At 44.1% G+C, this 19,629-nt stretch overlaps 1 protein-coding gene across 2 annotated transcripts in view; it reads left to right on the forward strand.

Annotated features, from left to right (window-relative positions):
* ADAMTSL3 (ADAMTS like 3) overlaps positions 1–19,629 on the forward strand; it is a 650,803-nt gene that overhangs the window by 392,289 nt on the left and 238,885 nt on the right. For both annotated transcript variants that reach the window (XM_030189627.1, XM_030189628.1), the window contains exon 7: positions 14,964–15,090. In XM_030189627.1, coding sequence (XP_030045487.1) covers positions 14,964–15,090 — 127 coding nt within the window. The remainder of the gene's footprint in view (positions 1–14,963; positions 15,091–19,629) is intronic.

Genomic DNA, 19,629 nt, shown 5'->3' on the forward strand with positions numbered 1-19,629 from the left:
CTTCTACTGGAAAAGGTGTGTTAATATGAATAAACTAGTAGAAAAGGCCCGCTTCAGACACAAATGAAACGGGCGCTAGCAATGTTTTTCTCGGAGTGTGTATGTTTGAGACAGGGGCGTATCTGAAATGCGGCGGTAGGGGGGGCCAGGGCTAGAGTGAGGGGGCACATTATAGCTCCCCCCGCCCCCGGCAACTACTGCCAGTGCCGACCCCCCTCCCCCCGCCGCCGTCACCTAACTTTGCTGGTGGGGGACCCCAACCCCCGCCAGCCGAGCCGAGGTCTTTTAAAGTTATTTTTCGTCCTCCGGAGTCCGTGCTGTTCAAAGCTGCTCCTTTCGGAGTCTGACGTCGCTGCACGTTGCACGTGCCTGCCTGCTATTTTTAACTTAATGTGGTCATGACTGAACTTACGTTTCTTTGCAATGCTTATTTCCCCTTTTCTGTCTCTGTAAATAACTCCAGGGCCTTTTATTCTCCTTGGCTCACAACCATGGGGTTGTCATGGTCCCTCTCCTTTTCTGTTTATATTATAAATGGCTGCTGTCAGGGTCAATATTCAAAAAGGTTTAACAGGGCAGGAGAGGCTCCTTGAGTCTCCTGATATTCAGCAGGCACTCACCCAAGCGAGTTACCAGAGTCACTGATGCTCCCCAGTCACTTTGTACCCATACCCAGAGTATATTAAACCCCTTCACTTTCCAGCTTCCCCCTCCCCACCCAGAATGCGATAGCGTCCTAGTAAACAAAACATTTCTTTTTTAACATGCTGCCATCTTACTTAATGGCTGTTTCACTGCCTTAGTTGGATGGGAGAACTGAAAACATAGGAGAGGGAGTGAGTAAATGGACAGGAATGAGCTGCAGCCTTAACAATAATGTTAATGCTCACAAGTTTCAAACTCGTGCTAATTTTGCCATCTTGCCGTGTTATATTTATGGTGGATTAGATAATTTCATCCTAATATGGTATATCATCCAGTAGTGTTTTTTTTCTCTGCTGTCCTGCAAAACAAACTATCATGTGTTATAATATTTTCCTCAACTTTGCTATACATTCTCCCCCAAATTCTATAAATGGCACACAAATTTATGCACCCAAAATTGTGCACTATCCTGAGATATGTGTGCTGCTAAATTGGCTGATGAGGCAATTAGCACTAATAATTGTGTGCTAACAATGAATTATTGGTGTTAATTGGCAACATTTTTCATTTGCACATGCGCCTTACTAGGCGCTATTCTATAAAAAACCATAAGTAAATCTTATAGGGGCCCTTTTACTAAGCAGCGTAAGCATCTATGCGCATCAAACGTGTGCCAAAATGGAGTTACTGCCCAACTACCGCGTGGTGTGCGTCCGATACGCGCATCTGAAAAATATTTTTTATTTTCGGGCATGCGTAATGGATGCGCACCAAGTGGCATTTGGTGCTCATAGGTCATTACCGCCCGGTTACCGCATGAGTCTTTACCGCTAGGTCAATGGCTGGCGGTAAGGTCTCAGACCCAAAATGGACACGCGACAATTTTAATTTTGCTGCATGTCCGTTTTTGGCAAAAATTTTAAAAAGGCCTTTTTCACAGGTGCACTGAAAGATGGATCACGCGCGTGCTCAAAACCCGTGCCTACACTACCGCAAGCCATTTTTCAGCTTTGTAAAAGACCCCATAGTGCGCAATTGAAAGTGGAGCATGGCCAGGGGAGGCATAAGCAGGTCAGAGGCATCCACTAAAGATACATGCAGTATTACTGAATACTGGGGATCCGTGCCTAGCTTACTCACCAGGATTTACACCAGGTTTCAGAAGTTGTCTCTAAGCACTATTCGATAACCAGTGTGCAACTTGGAATGCTGTTTATAGACTCGCGCTCTGCACAGATTTTTTTACAGCCAGTTTTTCAGTGCCATTTACTGAATCTAGTCCTCTGTTAGACATGCACTTTTGTGGTAAACATCAATGATATTTCCAAAACAAACAGAACAATAAACAAAATTGTGAGTTTCTTCCTATTCACAAGTAGACACTATTGCCCAGTAGTGCACATTCTTCACAAATAGTGCATCCTATTCACCATTAGTGCACACGTTTTCAGAGGAATGCATACTCTTCTGAAAGAGTTAGCACTATTTGCAAAGAGCGTGCCCTATTGTGAATAGTGTGCACTCTTTCCAATAACTGTGCACTAGTTGTGATATTGCCCCCAAAATGGAAAAAGCCATAATAAAATAAAAAATCTGTATAAATGGCACAGGAAACTAAACAAAACAAAAATATTTTGGCTGCAAAACCCTATTAAATAGTTCAAGCACTGCATTTCATTTTTAGTTTCATTTTTTTCTAAGTTTAATTCTTACTGTTTTTTTAGGAATGAATCTGATAACAAAACAATCAACCCAAAGTGCAAATTATGAAAGCAATTTCGAGTACAAGAGGCGATTAAGCAAGGTGTGCAGAATTGTAAATGCTCTAATTTTTGTGGCAAATAGCCTATGGGAGGGCTTCCCAGGATATTTGCAATGAATGTGCATGAGGTACATCTGCAAACACTGCCTCTATTTTATGCAAATTTATTCTCATGCAAATGAGCTACTTCCTGGCCGTTTAAGAGCTGAATATTGACAAGTGGCTATGTTAAGTTACTATGTTAAGTGGCTATACATTAGCTGGCTCAAAAATAATTGGATATTCAAAGCTGAAGCCTGGACAGGGCTCAACTTTGACTATCCGGGAATAACTCCGTCGGTGGTAAGCAAAACACTCACCACCGCCGCCAGCAGAAAATCAGGCCCAGATTGTCTATAGCTCGATTTTCAACTATACATAGCCAGCCAGATTTGAGTTGGCTGTTTTATTTTATCATATTTCTGTCACATAATTGTTCTGCGCTGTACTAATGTGTATATCTCTGATATTGTATCATGTTATTCTTATTATGAAGATTCAATCTCCATGTTAAGTTTTCCTCATTGACTGTATTTATGCTTATATTTGGTCATTTTATATGGGTAACATCATTGGAAGTTCTGGTGCACATTTTCAAAGCAGACGGATGCCTCAAAAAGCCTTTAAAAAACATTCTTCTGCTAGAAATGTCCAAATTCCTGTGTTGGAAAATCATAATTTGGACGTTTCACACTGCAGTTTGTCCAAATAACAAGGAGGCGTGTTGCGGTTGTGTTTTGGACGGGACTAGAGAAGTAGGACATCCAAGAGCGATTTTAGAATGGGAAGAAATATCCATGTCTAAAAAGAAGGTGGTTTTTTTGTTTTTTTTTAATCTAGACCGGTTTCAGTCATGTCCAGGGTACAAGAAGATGCTCTGATTGAGCATCTGACCACTGGGGGGATTAAGGCATGACCCCCTCCTTAATCCCCCAGTGGATACTGCCCCCTCCCTCTCCTCTGAAAATGAAACTGGAAAGGAAAACCAGGCTGTATGTCGGCTATCCAGACTCACCTTTCCTTCCAGTGGTCGGGCTCCGCAGCTACTCCAGAATGCCTCCCTGGCACTACATTCCTTCTGCACTGATGCCTCTGTTGCTTGTTTCCGTTTTCCAAGCCACATTCCAGAGATTATCCAAGCCTCACTCTGATGTTCCAGCATTCTAACCTCATTCCAGAAACTATCCAAGCCTCAGTCTGATGTCCCAGTATTCTAGCCTCTGGTGCCCTTGCTGTGTTCTTCAGTGTGTTCCAAGCCTCATTCCAGGGCACCAGAGGGCGTGACATCGTTAGTGAGGGCCTTTATAAGGAGCCATGGGACTCTCGTTCATTGCCTTCGCAATAAGGTTTCCTGCCTAGTTGTGCTTGTCTGATATTGTGTTATCTCCTATTCAGATTTGACCTGTTTATCCTGTCCTTAGCTTCAGTTCCAGTCCTGCTTGTTTTCAGCTCCAATACCAACCCTGCTTGTCCTCAGTTTTAGTTCCACCCTGCCTGCCACCAGCTCCAGCCCCGCCTGTCTCCAGCCCCAGTCCTGCTTGTCCCCAGCTCTAGCCTGGCCTTACTTGGTTTTTGTCTTATAGCCAGATGCACAAAACCTAACGAGCCCACAACTTGCGTTTTAAACTGGTTCCAGGCAGTTTAAAACGCAAGTAGTTTACCGGGGCATGATGCACCAAGGGCATTTTTCCTGTCACGGTAGCAGGCAACGAAAACGGAATGCAAATTGTCTAAAGGCTATTATAGTGAGCTGCACTACCGTTGCAGCTCATTATAATGAGATGCACTACCGTTTTTCCGATTCCATTACCGTGGGAACCCTAATGGGAGGTCTGCACCTCTCGTTAGGGCTCCTGTGAGGGAATCGGAAAGAAAAAGGCACCAAAAGTAAAAAAAAAAAAAAAAAAAAAAAGCAGCGAGCGCACGTGAGGGGCGTCCTTTATGAACGTACTCTCCCTGCGCTTGGTCTTTTATTTGTTTTTTCGCCGTTTTGCTCACAGTGGATCTCCATCCCTACCGCCTGCCCTCACTTTTGCATCCCTTCTTTGCTGCTGTCGCGGACAGATCTCCCCTCCCCCCGCGCTCCTCCGGACTCTCTGATCCCCTCTCCTGCTCTCATGACGGCAACATGGCTGACCTGACAAAAGGAAAAAAAAAAGACTACCCCAAATTATTTGCGCTAGAACTAAAAAAGTTCTTGTATGCTCCTCTTCCAGGTCTCTTCAGCCAATCAGAGTGCGTTTAGCTGGCACCTGCAAGCTAGACGCGCTTTGACTGGCTGAAGAGACCTGGAAGAGGAGCATAATCAAAAGGGACGTCCCGATTCTCAGACTCAGGTACCGAAGGAATAGAGAATGCAAATGAGCTACAACAAGTAGCTCATTTGCATTCCCTTTCCTTAGTGAATTCCCGTTCCCTATCGATTCGCTTTGATGCATCTAGCCTTTAGTGCCTTCTCCTGTCTGGGTGGTTCACCTGCCGCTAGCTGGTACCCGACAGCAGTCCAAGAGCTCACCTTCCCTGAGAACTTAATAAGCTGCAGGTATTAAGGCCATTCTGAACAAAGCAGCAAGCAGGTCAGAGGAGTAGCCTAATGGTTAATTCAGTGGACCATACACCAAGGGACACAGGTTCAAATCTTACTGAAATACTATTTTTTTTCTGGGCTCCCTCCAGGAACACAAAATACTTACTGTACCTAAAGATATAAGACAGCTGCAAACCTGAAGGCTACTGAAGTGGTGTACATTTAGGATTACATTTAGAAAAAAAAAAGAGTTACAGTGGGATTTGAACCTGTGTCCCTTGGTTTACAGCCCAATAACCACTAGGGTGCTCCTCTGTTCTATAAGGATCTTTGTGTGCCATTTTAAAAAGAATGCTGACAGGCAGACATCTCTGTGCCTTGTTTTGCCCCATCAATTTGTAATTGAAACATCTCAGTTTGTAAAATGGTTGTTCAGGATGGACATGTCTAGCGTAAGAACATCCTTTTCAAACAGGAAATCTGGACATCTTTCCTGTTTAAATGCTGTGAGATGGACTTTTTTTTTTTAAATGTTATGAACAGGATGTCCCAATTCTGACTTGGACATTTTTTTCAAAAATGCTCCTCTCTGTGTCAAGCTGTACAATGCCTTGGGTGAATCTGTTCATAAATGTGGTTAACAAAATCCCAATAAATGAATAAATAAAATCATTAAAGGGACCTTTAATAAGCATTAAAAACTTACCCTTGAATTCTGCATAGGTCACCCAAATTTGGACATGTATTCCAGATCCATGTATAAACTAATTAGTCAAATAGGTGCTAACAATCAGTTATTGACAAAAATTAATTGACAATAATTAGGATTTATACACAGATGTGCCTACATCTTATTCTATAACATGCATGCCGAAAGTTCATAGCATGCAGCTCCAAAGAGGGTGTGGTAATGGGACGGGCATGGGCAGGTCAGGGGTGTTGCCAGAAATTAGGTGCAATATTATACAATAACTTTATTTGCACGCCTAAGGGGCATAGCCAGACAATAAATTTTGGGTGGGCCTAGACAAGAAGTGGGTGGGCACAAAGTGTTCTCCCTCCTTCCCCCCAACCACCAGCCAAAAAATATCTCAGCTGGTGAGAAAACGCTTCTTTCCATCTTGGCAGTCTGCAGCAGGCATGCACTGAAAACTGAGCATGCGCAGGTGCAGGTATCGTGGAGAGTAGTATTTTCGTCACCAACAGGGGGAAATCTTGAGCTGGCTGAGCTTGGGATCCCCACCAGCTACTGCTAAATGTGTTGGGTGGTCCTGAGCCTTAAGTAGGCCCACCTGTGGCTATGCAACTGCCATCAGTTGAACGCAAGAATTTACACCAGTCTTTGGCAGGTGTAAATACTCGTCAAAAGTTAGAAAATATCAAAGGAGTAGCGTAGAATGACACTTCCAAAGGTGCAAGGGAGCCAAAATAGTCATGCATAGAATCTAATTAACTCATAGGCTTGACACAGTGCTGTGTTTTGGTGCTGGTTACACCTGCCTCAGAAGTCTAAAAGAACATTTGAAGTGAATTCCATTTAAAATTCATGTGATAAAAATTATAAAAAACATCAAGATAAACATCACAAAATGTATTAAAATCTTATACAGTTGAGAAATAGTAAATAATAAAAAAAATAATAAGTAACTAGCTGCTATTCATGCAAAATATCTACACAGTGGAGTCTAAAGGGGTCTTTTACTAAAGATTAGCTCGAGTTATTTGCAGCAGAGCCCATAGGAATAAAATGGTCCTTCCTGCAGATGAGTCAAGCTAATCTTTAGTAAAAGGCCCCCTAAAAGAGTAAATCATACTACTCAATGCTGTAGAGTGCAAAATGTTATTAACTTAACACTAGAGAGCCAAGCGGCATCCACAACAAAGAAAATGTTCCACTCAATGTGGAAACTCAAACACCTGAAACCATTCTTCCAGAGGGAAACATTCCGCAACCTGATACAATCAATGGTGCTAAGCTACGCAGACTACTACAATGGAACAAACCTTAAAGAAACTCCACACCGCTCAAAACACGGCAGCTAGGCTTATATTCGGAAAAACACGATTTGAAAGCACAAAACTCCTCCGTGAAAAACTGCACTGGCTCCCAATTGCCTTCAAAATCTGTACCCTGGTCCACAAGTGTAACAGGTAGGGGGGGGGGGGGTGGGCTTGGGTCCACTAACAACTGCTCCAGGGACCTGCATACTGCTGTGATAGAGCTGGGTATGACATTTGAGGCTGGCAGAAAAAAGTTTTTAAAGTTCTTTTTTTTTGGTGGGAGGGGGTTAGTGACCACTGGGGGAGTCCGGGGAGGTCAGCCCCGATTCCCTCCGGTGGTCATCTGGGCATTTGGGGCACCTTTTTGGGACTTGTTTGTGAAAAAAAAAGGGTCCAAAAAAAGCGACCCAAAGTTCGCGGTAAAAACGCCTTTTTTTTTTTATTATCGGCCGAAGGCGCCCATCTCTCCTCGGCCGATAAACACGCCCCATTCCCGCCTTCACCACGCCTCTGACATGCCCCCGTCAACTTTGTTCGTTCCCGTGACGGAGTGCAGTTGAAAACGCCCAAAATCGGCCTTCGATTATACCGATTTGGGCGCTTTTGCGAGATGGGCGCCCATCTCCCGATTTGGGTCGAAATATGGGCGCCCATCACTTTCGAAAATAAGGCTGAAAATCATGTACGGCGTAGTACCAGGTTACATGATAGACCTAATAGATCTACCAACCAGAAACAGAATCAAATCATCAAGATCATACCTAAACCTACATTACCCAATCTGCAAAAGACTAAAATACAAAACAACCCACGCATCCAACTTCTCCTACATAAGTGCACAACTATGGAACGGACTCCCAAGTACAGTGAGAACAATCCAGGACCACCTAAATTTCAGAAAATCACTCAAGACTCGCCTATTCAAAAAAGCCTATCCCAACGATCCAACATAAAACCCCAGCACCCAGCGACACAACATAACTAATGATCGAACTGGACAATTTAATCTTCACCTCTTTTGACCCCATGATACTTGATCCAAACCCACCTCATCTGTTCACAACATAACTTTGTATCTGTTACCAACCGAACCGGCAACAGCCATACGGTACCATGTAAGCCACATTGAGCCTGCAAATAGGTGGGAAAATGTGGGGTACAAATGTAACAAATAAATAAATTAATTAATTTTTCAGCACGCCTGCAAAACATGCCTTTTTTATTTTTGTCGAAAATGGACGTGCGGCAAAATCAAATTTGGCGCGCGTCCATTTTAGGTCTGAGACCTTACCGCCAGCCATTGACCTAGCGGTAGTCTCACGCAGTAACCTGGTGGTAATGACCTATGTGCATCAAATGCCACTTGGCACGCGTCCAAAAATAAAAATCATTTTTTGGATGCGCATATTGGATTCGCACCAAAAATGAAATTACCGCAAGAGCCCCGTGGTAGTCAGGCGGTAACTCCATTTTGGCATGTGTTGGGTGCATGTAGATGCTTACGCGACTTAGTAAAATGGCCCTTTATGTTAAGCATCTCTGTGACCTCATCTGCACCTTTCTTTAAATTAGTCACCTTACTTTCTAACTCTTCTTACTTCGTTACCTATCTATATTTTCCATCTTTGTTTATACCCTACACTGTCTATTACAATATTCTATTACGTATTGTTTTGACATTGTAAGTAGTTTTCTATTGGGCTCATTTTCGAAAGAGAAGGACGCCCATTTTTCGACACAAATCGGAAGATGGGCGTCCTTCTCCCAGGGTCATCCAAATCGGTATAATCGAAACCCAATTTTGGACGTCCCCAACTGCTTTTCGTCGCAGGGACTGCCAAAGTTCAAGGGGGCGTGTCGGAGGCATAGTGAAGGCGGGACTTGGGTGTGCCTAACGCATGGACATCCTCAACCCATAATGGAAAAAAAGGGCGTCCCTGACGAGCACTTGGACGACTTTACCTGGTCGTGTTTTTCTTACGACCAAGGCACAGAAAGGTGCCCGAATTGACCAGATGACCACCGGAGAGAATCGAGGATGACCTCCCCTTACTCCCCCAGTGGTCACTAACCCCCTCCCACCCTCAAAAAACATCTTTAAAAATATTTTTTGCCAGCCTCAGATGTCATACTCAGGTCCATCACAGCAGTATGCAGGTCCCTGGAGCAGTTTTAGTGGGTGCACTGCACGTCAGGCAGGCGGACCCAGGCCCATCCCTCTCCCTACGTGTTATGTTTGTGGAGGAAACAGCGAGCCCTCCAAAACCCAATCAAACCCACTGTATCCACATCTAGGTGCCCCCCTTCACCCCTTAGGGCTATGGTAGTGGTATACAGTTGTGGGTAGTGGGTTTTAGGGGGGGTTGGGGGGGGGCTCAGCAGACAAGGTAAGGGAGCTATGTTCCTGGGAGCATTTTATGAAGTCCACTGCAGTTCCCCCTAGGGTGCCCGGTTGGTGTCTTGGCATATCAGGGGGACCAGTGCACTAGAAATGCTGGCTCCTCCCATGATCAAAGGGCTTGCATTTGGTCGTTTGTGAGATGGGCATCCTTGGTTTCCATTATTGCCGAAAATCAGAAACAACCAAATCTAGGGACGACCATCTCTAAGGATGACCAAAATTTCAAGATCTGGGCGTCCCCGACCATATTATCGAAACGAAAGATGGACGTCCATCTTGTTTCGATAATACAGGTTTCCCCGCCTTTCCATCGGGAAGTTTTGCGAGGACATCCTCAACAAAACTGGGAAGTCCTTTTCGATTATGCCCCTCCATGCCATACTTTGTATTGTTATTTGAATATTTTTACTGCTGTAATTGTCTATTGCTTATAATTGATTTCTTCTTACTGTACACCATCTTGAGTGAATTCCTAATAAATAATAAACAAATAAATATTAGCATCCCTGTGAATATCGACCTAGAAATTAGTTACTATTTTTTAAAATATTTTTATTAAAGGTTTTTTCAAACAGAGAATACAAAAGTAAACACAAAATCAAACAAAAACAACAATCCCCGGTAAATAAACACAAAGAAAGATCAGAGTAACATTATCATCGTTCCATGGCAAAACCTGGAGATAAATAGCATGGATACACAAGGTCAATTAGTGCTATGTGGTTCCTGATAAAAGAGGTCTAAGCGAGCCCAAGTCTTTAGGACAGACTTAATTCTTTGACGCCTATGGGCCAAAATTGTTTCATTGTTTTTTTAATGTTTTACTTTTTTGGTCTTAAGTATGCACACAAGGAGTGTCTCAGGGTGCACATACTGCAGCAGGACATGTTTATCCACTCCTACCGTAGCTGAGACTTAGTAAAAGGGCCCTTTATGTTAAGCATCTCTCTGACCTCATGTGCAACTTTCTTCAAATCAGTCACCTTACTTTCTAACTCTTCTTACTTTGTTACCGATCTATATTTTCCATCTTTGCTTATACCCTACACTGTCTATTAAAATGTTCTATTACATATTGTGTTGACATCGTAAGTAGTTTACTATGCCATACTTTGAATATTTTTACTGCTGTAATTATTGCTTTTGTTTGATTTATTCTTACTGTACACCGCCTTGAGTGCATTTTTTCAAAAAGGTGGTAAATGAATCCTAATAAATAAACTTAGGCATGAAGATTTACACCAGGTTACAGCTGGTGAAAATACTCATGCCTAAAAGTTAGGTGCAGCTCCTGGCACTAGGTGCTATTTCTATGAACGGCACCTAACTGGAAGCAGCATTTATAGATGGCGCTTAGCGCTTATTTTTTTCGGCACCGATTTTTCAGTGCCATATATAGAGTCTAATCCTTAGTGTGCAGTAAACCATGTGTTAAGTGCTTTTTGTGTTAGGGGGTGGGGCATGTGTGGAGAATGGGCGTTCCCAGCATTTTGCAGGTAGTATGTGGCAGATACCGTGTGCTAATTGGCACTTCTGCAGGGAGCAGGGTCCACATACCATCTCCTAAATAAGAGGCAGAAAGTGTTCCCATGTTAACTGTTGGTACTACATGCCACTTGGTATTTTATTTATTTATTTAACACATTTATATCCCACATTATCCCACTTAGTTGCAGGCTCAATGTGGTTTACACATAGGGTTACCATTTTTTGTCCTCATAAAAAGAGGACACTTGCCCCGCCCCATTTCATGCCCTCGCCCCGCCCATTTCATGTCCTCGCCCCACCCCTTTCATGCCATCGCCCTGCCCCTTTGACACTATCGCCCCGCCCCCGGTCGCCCCCTCTTCCCCCCCATCACCTTCCCTCCCCCGTCACCTCCCCTCCCCTTACGCTACTATCCCTGGTGGTCTAGAGGTACCTCTTCGCTCGGGGCAGGAAAGAAAGAGCCCCCTCTTTCCTGCCCAGAGCGCTGCTGCTAGCTGCCCTGCTGCATCCTGTGTGAGTCCGGCTCTCAGCGTTTCAAAATGGCCGCTGAGAGTTGAAGCAGCCTCGCGAGACTTCAACTCTCGGCGGCCATTTTGAAACGCCGAGAGCCGGACTCACACAGGATACAGCAGGGCAGCTAGCTGCAGCGCTCCGGACAGGAAAGAGGGGGCTCTTTCTTTCCTGCCCCGAAGAGCGAAGAGGTACCTCTAGACCACCAGGGATAGTAGTGTAAGGGGAGGGGAAGGGAGTCCCACGCCCGCCTCCGCTCCCGCTCCCGCCCCCGCCAGCCAGCCCGTTTGTCCAGAAATCCGGACAAACGGGCAGGCTGGCCAAATCCGTCCGGACGCCCGGACATGTCCTCAAAAAGAGGACATGTCCGGGTAAATCCGGTTGTATGGTAACCCTATTTACACAATACCGTAGAGGTTGGCTCCGGTTCAATAATACAAATACAAATACATAGTACACAGTAGAAAGCATGTAACAAACATCAGTATAATACAACAAGGAAATAGAGGGTAGCTATAGAAATCTAGTACGGTCATATTTTGTTATGTTGCAGGAAGTGGGAAGTTAATTTGGATCAGGGAGGTAGGCCTTCTTAAACAAGTTGGTTTTCAGTAGTTTCCTGAAGTTAAGATGGTTATGGATAGATCTCACGGTTTTGGGCAAAGCGTTCTACAGTTGTGTACTTATGTACGGAAAGCTGGATGCATAAGTTGATTTGTACGGAAAGCTGGATGCATAAGTTGATTTGTATCTAAGTCCATTGTAGTCTGGATAATGCAGATTTAAATAAGTTCGGGATAGGCTGGTACTGTTTCTGGGTGGTAATATGTTAATATTCATGAATATACAATGCCAAGCTGTACCGGTTCTTTTCTTTAAATAAAGATTTTTTGTGTGTATAAGAGTACCCTCAGACTTTCCTACACACTCTAGCACTCAGATTAACTGTTGCCCGGTGGTATAGCACTTTGTTCATCGGGCTACTCTGGTTTTTTTGTGTATATCACCATATACGTGCTATAAATATCTCTTAGTGAAATCTATTCTATACCCAGCTCCTACTAAAAAGTTCCCCAACTAACTTTTAACATCAGTCCTTGGAATCGCATGGTTATTCATGAACGCTTATCTTAATATCCACATTCGTGCTGACTTTGCTAGATCAAGGGGCAGAAGTGTATGAAAACATTCAACCGCCTTCCCCTAGAAACGCCCGACACTACGGGTTTCAACTTTCTTTCTTCAGGGACTCGGGTTCAAGCTGTCATCCGCGCCGTCTTTCTTTATTCAACAGGCTGCGAGACTTGGCATTTCAAGGCAGGACCTGTAAAACAAAATGCTGAGAATACCCCCAATAGCTGTCCTTTAACTGCAAAATCTTATGCTTTTTAGTAAAAGGGCCCCCTTAAATCCTACTGGCTAAATTAGTGCAGCCTGTCAGTTTATGCAGATAAGTGAAACAAGTCAGCAAGGCAGGTAATTCTTTAGCAAATCAACCTGAGTGAGATTACTCTGACCCACTTAGAGAAAATCGCTTTCTAAATTTCCAAGGAAACCAGGAAGGGAAAATTGACTTTCCTAGTGATCTAATATTTTATTTGCATCTGGTTCCCTGATAATTGTTATGCCTTCAAATCACAGAGGCATCAAAAATATGTTATGATATTTCTAGCTTCAAATGTAAAGCAAGATACACCCTGGCAGAATGAGGACAGTTCATTAAATCCCTCAGCATTAGCATCATATCTATGCTATTTGAATGTTATATTGTGTTGCTTATTAGGTGTTTCATTGGTATTATGCTGTCATTGTATTATATTTATATTATTTGAATACTAGTATAAAAGGCCCGTTTCGGTAGGCAATGAAACGGGCGCTAGCAAGGTAATCCCCCCTCCCTCCCTCCCGAGTGTCAGACCCTCCCTCCCTCCATTCCGAGTTCCAGACCTCCCCTCCCTCCGATTTCAACATCCCCCCTCCGCGTTACTGATCCCTGGACCCCCGTGCCGCGACCCTCTCGACCCCCCCCCGCAGAAAACCCTCCCCCGCCGCCATCGCAAACCTGTGCTGAAGACAGCCAAAATTCTCTTCTCGTCTGCGCCTGAAGTTTCTGTGCGTGCATCTGATGTCAGACGCACGCACAGAAACTTGAACAGATGATCATTCATCAAGCAATGCCCTGGCGCAGCCGAGAAGAGAAGTTTGGTTGTCAGCACAGGAACGCGACGGCGGCGGGGGAGGGTTTTCGGTGGAAAGGGGGGGTCGAGAGGGTTGCGGCATGGGGGTCCAGGGGTCAGTTACGCCGAGGGGGTGTTGAAATCGGAGGGAAGGGGTAGTCTTGAACTCGGTGGGAGGGGCGTGAGGGGGCCTTGAACGGGATGGGAAGGAGGGGGTGTTGATGTTCTTCAGGTGTGGGGGGGTGCTTTGGTGATGCGCTGGGGGGGGGGTCTATGTTGCTCTGCTCCCTGTCACTTGCTCAGAAGTGGCAGGGAGTGGCGCACTGACAGCTGATTCCCAGGCAGGGGGAGGAGTAGGGAAACGCGCTCCGCGTGTTTCCCTACTCCTCCCCTTGCCTTGGAATCAGCTGTCAGTGACATTACTGACGTCATTGCGTTCTAAGCGGCTTAGCAGACCACATCTGAGGGGTCCACGGTCCCAGGCAGGTTAGAACGTTTGAGGTGAGTATTATTATATAGGATTCTTCCTTTGCTGGCTATTATGGTATTGTTTGCATTGTACTGATATTATATTTCCAAGTTTACCTCATTTAGTTGGTCTTTTACTAAGATGTGCTATCACTTTTAGCTTGCACTAAAAAATCAGCTGGCGCTAAATGCTGAGACGCCCATAGGAATACAATTGGATTCTTAGCTTTTAACGCCAGCTGATCTTTAGCACTGGCTAAAAACGCTAGCACACCTTAGTAAAAGACCTCCTTATTGTATTTATGTTTATATTTGGCATTTGTACAATTATTATGTTGTTAACAAAATGTAAGTCTGATGTTAATCTGGACCTGCTGTACACCGCCTTGAATAAATCTGTTCATAAATTTGCGCCTACGCATGTTCAACCTGCATAAATTTGGAACTGCTGCCGGCTACCATGTGCCCCGGGTGGTAATTCCATTTTTTACACGAGTCCAATATATGCGGCAGAAAATGCATTTTATTTTCTACTGTGTGGCGCTCACCGGGCAGTAATTGGCAGTGTATGCGCACTGACGATTACCGCCCGGTTAACGTATGAGACCTTAGCACTAAGCCAGTGGGTGGCGGTAAGGTCTCAGGACCAAAATGGACATGTGCTGATTTGTATTTTGCCATACGTCCGTTTTCAGCAAAACAAAAAAAAGGATTTTTTTTTTTTTTGCAAGTGTGCTGAAAAATGGACCTGTGCACATCCAATACACACGTCTACATCAGCGTAGGCCGTTTTTCAGTGCACCTTAGTAAAAGGACCCCAGAGGCGCTTAATAAATCCCAATCAAATAAATAAATCACAAGGATAACCTAATAAATGAAATGCCAGGAACCTGAGCCTGTGGAACTGTAGCATTGCTCTCCTGATTGTGCTGTTGATCTTGGCAGGCAGTAGGCTGTGATCGACAGCTTGGGAGCAGCGCCAAGGAAGACAATTGTGGCATCTGTGCAGGAGATGGATCAACATGCAGGCTTGTGAGGGGACAATCCAAATCACATGTTTCACCGGAGAAAAGTAGGTAGCAAATGAATTCTGCTTTAACTAGTACAAAACATTCTTTCACATCCTGTCCATGCCACTGTTTAACCACTTACTGGATGGCCACAGTATCGCAAAATCTCTATTTCATGTTAACTTTTTCATGAAGGATAGAGCGTGTTTGTGAATATTTCAGGTGTGCATTTAAGATGATTATTTTAAAAAAGACCTGATTTAAAGAATATTGTGACACTAGTAATGAAGGCCCGTTTCAGGGACAAATGAAATGGGCGCTAGCAAGGTCCTCCGCTCCCCCCCCCCCCCGACATAGGCCCCACCCATCCCCGGTACGTACACGTTGGCCCCCCCCCTGCAAAATCGGCAACCCCCCTCTACTACCCTCCCCTCCTCTTACTGGAGTCCCAGCCGTAGAAGTGAAGGGCAAGGTAGTTTGGAGATTCTGATGCCTTAATCCATTCTGTTCGCTATGAGCTGTGTGCCCTGTTTGGCTGGTCCCGCCCTTGAGGGCGGGACCAGTCAATCAGGGCACACAGCTCATAGCGAACAGAACGGAAGGCAGCAGAATCTCCGAAGTACGTTGCCCTTCAGTTCTGCGGCTGGGACTCCAGTAAGAGGAGGAGAGGGTAGTAGACGGGGGTTGGCGATTTTGGAGGGGGGGCTGACGTGCACGTACTGGGGATGGGCGGAGCATATGTCGGGGAGCGGAGGGGCGTTGGGCGGGTGGAGGCATGGGAGTGGTTTGGCATTTTTGGAGGGGGGGTGATGTGCACGGGCATGTGTGAGAGAGGGGGGGGGGTTGGATTTGGGGGGGGGGCGATGCGTGCTTCGTTTACAGTGTGTGGGAATGATGGCTGCCTTGGGGAGTGAAAAGACAGATCAAGCAATGGGCTTCCTAGCTTTATGTAGTTGTGTTCATTATGACTCGCCCCCGATGTCATAACATTTTGACGTGAGGGCGGGGCAGAGTTAGATGGTTTGTAAAAGTGGTTACAGAGCTTCGAACTTACGAACCCTGAAGCCACAAAGTTTAGAACGTTGAGGTTGCTTTTTATGTGCAGACGGGGCGTGGCTGAGGGCAGGTCTATGAGTGAGGGTGAGTGGTCCACATAGCCTAGTCTACACAGAGTACAGGAGTTCAGTACTTCACTGCCACGGAGTGAGCTTCAGAACGTTTGAGGGGGGATTTTATTTATATAGATATGTAACTTTTCAGTAAGTGTGTTAGGGAATCATCTTGCTTGTCTTTGCTAACAGCTCAAGGCAGGGTACAGCAAAGTACATTCATAAAATGATACATAATAAAAAAAAAAGCCCAGGAAAATAAAACAAACATATAAATAAGACAAATATTCTAAAAATGAGGCTGTCATGAGCAGTCCGCTTCAGGGCTTCAGGGTCATGAAAATGCTGTGAACATCCAGATCTATGGGTAGAAGTGTTCTTCCTTTCTCTAGCATTTTTCCCAGGCAGAGTTTCTGGATAAGTCCTAGCTGGCTAAAACAGCATCCATACAGCAACTGGTTCTTTCATAAAACAGTTATTTAAACAGCTCGTTTCTCAGGAGCAACAAGCAGAACAGCCAGCGTCAGTAGTTCCAAGTCCCTGTCCCTTTAAGGAAGCTGGGAGCAAAGCAGGACAGCTTGCTTCCAGCTACAAATGGGTGTAAGGCTGACTAAGGCCAATAAACAGTTTTTCACTTAAGGTTTTAATTAATATCCTCCAAATACAGTATAATTTGAAGCAATCCTTTCACAAATCAGCTTACAAATCTCTGTAGCAGTTCCAAGCACGAAACAGCTGACAAACACTCAGCATTAAAGCAAAAATAGTATAGAAAAAAAAAAAAAGCATCCCTGTCACCATAAGTCCATTCACAGCCCATCCCTTCCTGTTTCTCCACTGTTCAAGGTAATGGGGCTGTGATAGAAGCAACGTCTTTATGTCTGTTAAAACTTCACTGCTGCCACCCATGCTGTATACAAGAAAAGAAATAAAAAACAGTATTTTTAAACAAAGCAGTAGGCTTGTAGCTGATCTCTGTACCTTTTACTTTGCAAGGCAGGGCATCCCTTGTTCCACATATTCCATCTCACTTTACTCTGGCTTTGAGGGGAAACTAGGAGCAGTCTTTGCCTCAGTTTGTCCTTCCCCCACTCCCAGAGATAGATAGGGCTCAATTTCTGATTTCCAGACCCATGTAAAATGTGTTAACAATAATGAAGTCATGATAGCAAGTGAAGTTTTAAAAATCCTGTAGCTTAAGCACTGACTGAATTTTCTTCAGCTGATGTTTGTAGCAACAACTGGAAAATTGGAAGGAAGAGGTTGGGAACTACAGGCCAGTAAGTCTGACTTCTGTGATAAGTAAATTAGTGGAAATGTTTTTAAAACAGTGAATAGTGAACTTTTTTGGAATCCAATGGATTACAGGACCCGAGGTAACACGATTTCGCTAGAGGCAGATCTCGTCAGACAAATTTGATTAATTTCTTTGAATAGGTGACCAGAGAGTTGGATTGAGGGAGAGTGCTAGATGTGGTGTATTTAGATTTTAGCAAAGCTGTTGACAGGTTTCTATATAGATGACTAGTAAATAAATTGAGTGCCGTCAGTTATAGGCCCTAAAGTGACTGACTGGGTTAGGAACTGGTTGAGTAGAAAACAACAAAGAGTAAATGGAGCTCATTTGGAGAAAAAAGATGTTACCAGTGGTTCAGTTCTTGGGCTGGTTCTTTTTAACATTTTTGTAAGAATTATTGCTGAAGGGCTGTCTGGTAAGGTTTGCTTCTTTGTGGATGATACCAACATCTGCAATAGGGTAGACACCCCTGATGGTGTGGATAACATGAGGAAGGACTTAGCAAAGCTAGAGGAATGGTCTGGAATTTGGAAGCTTAGATTTAATGCTAAAAAAAAAATTGCAGGACCATGCATTTGGGCTGCAAAAACCTGAGGGAATGGTACAGTTTAGGGGATGAAGAACTTTTGTGAATGAAAGAGAAGCGGGACTTGGATGTGATTGTATGTGATGATCTTAAGGTGGCCAAACAGGTAGAAAAGATGAAGGCAAAAGCTAGAAGAATGCTTGGGTGTATAGGGAAAGGAACAGCCAATAAGAAAAAGGAAGTGATGATGCCCCTGTATAAGAATCTGGTGAGACCTCATATAGAATATTGTGTATAATTCTGGAGATCACAGCTTCAAAAAGATGTAAACAGGATGGAGTCAGTCCAGAGGGTGGCTTCTAAAATGGTCAGTGTTCTTCATCATAAAATATAGGAGGACATTTTTTTTTATTTTGTTATATTTGTACCCCACGCTTTCCCACTCATGGCAGGCTCAATATGGCGGGCAATGGAGGGTTAAGTGACTTGCCCAGAGTCACAAGGAGTTGCCTGTGCCAGGAATCGAACTCAGTTCCTCAGGACCAAAGTCCACCACCCTAACCACTAGGCCACTCCTCCACATACATAAAAATCTCAATATGTATACTTTGGAAGAAAGGCAGAAGAGGGGAGATATGATAGAGATGTTTAAATACCTATGTGGCATATATGCATAGGAGACAAGTCTCTTTCAATTAAAAGAAAGCTCTGTAATGACGGTCATAGGATGAAGGTGAAAAGGGATAGAAGTATCCTGAGGAAATATTCCTCACAGAATGGGTGGTGAATTTGTAGAACGAGCACCCAGTGGAGGTGGTAGAGATGAAAACAGTATCTGAATTCAAGAGAACTTGGTACAAGTACATAGGATGTCTAAGGGAGTGAAAGGAAGAGTAGATGGCATGGATGGGCAGTCTGGATAGGCCATATGGTCTTTATCTTCTATACATTTTTCTGTGTTTCTAATAACACTCTCTAAATATGTACATGATTTTTAGCCATCAGCTGAAAATTACCTCAAGCTAAAATTTGGCATGGTCTAGTACAAATTTCTCGCTAGCCTAGAGGGCCTCAGTCTTCTGAAGCTTACTTATTCTCATCCATTCTGCACTATCTTGTCGACAAAGGAAGAATTTCTCCAATTTGATATCTCATACTTCTCCCCAGGTGATGTATAATTGGATATTGTCAGCAGAAGTCTAGAAGCAAATACCATACCCATCTAGTATTTTATTTATTTTTGTTTTTGTTACATTTGTACCCCACGCTTTCCCACTCATGGCAGGCTCAATGCGGCTTACATGGGGCAATGGAGGGTTAAGTGACTTGCCCAGAGTCACAAGGAGCTGCCTGTGCCTGAAGTGGGAATCAAACTCAGTTCCTCAGTTCCTCAGGGCCAAAGTCCACCACCTTAACCACTAGGCCATATATATAAGTTGAAAAGGAGAGGAAATAGAAGAGCACCTTGTAGGACCCTAAATGATAAAGCACGGGGTGTAGAAGATTTTGAGCCTATAATTACATATTGACTGCCCTCTAAAAATGAGCTTATCCAAGCCTGCATTGTCCTTCCTATTCCAAGCACTAACAGGTGCTCTAGTAAAGTTAGGTGGGCAATAGAACCAAAGGCAACACTGAGGTCTAGCAAAACCAAGAGGGAATCTTCTCC

This window comes from Microcaecilia unicolor, chromosome 1 (assembly GCF_901765095.1).
Source record: "Microcaecilia unicolor chromosome 1, aMicUni1.1, whole genome shotgun sequence".
NCBI classification, from domain to species: Eukaryota; Metazoa; Chordata; class Amphibia; order Gymnophiona; family Siphonopidae; genus Microcaecilia; species Microcaecilia unicolor.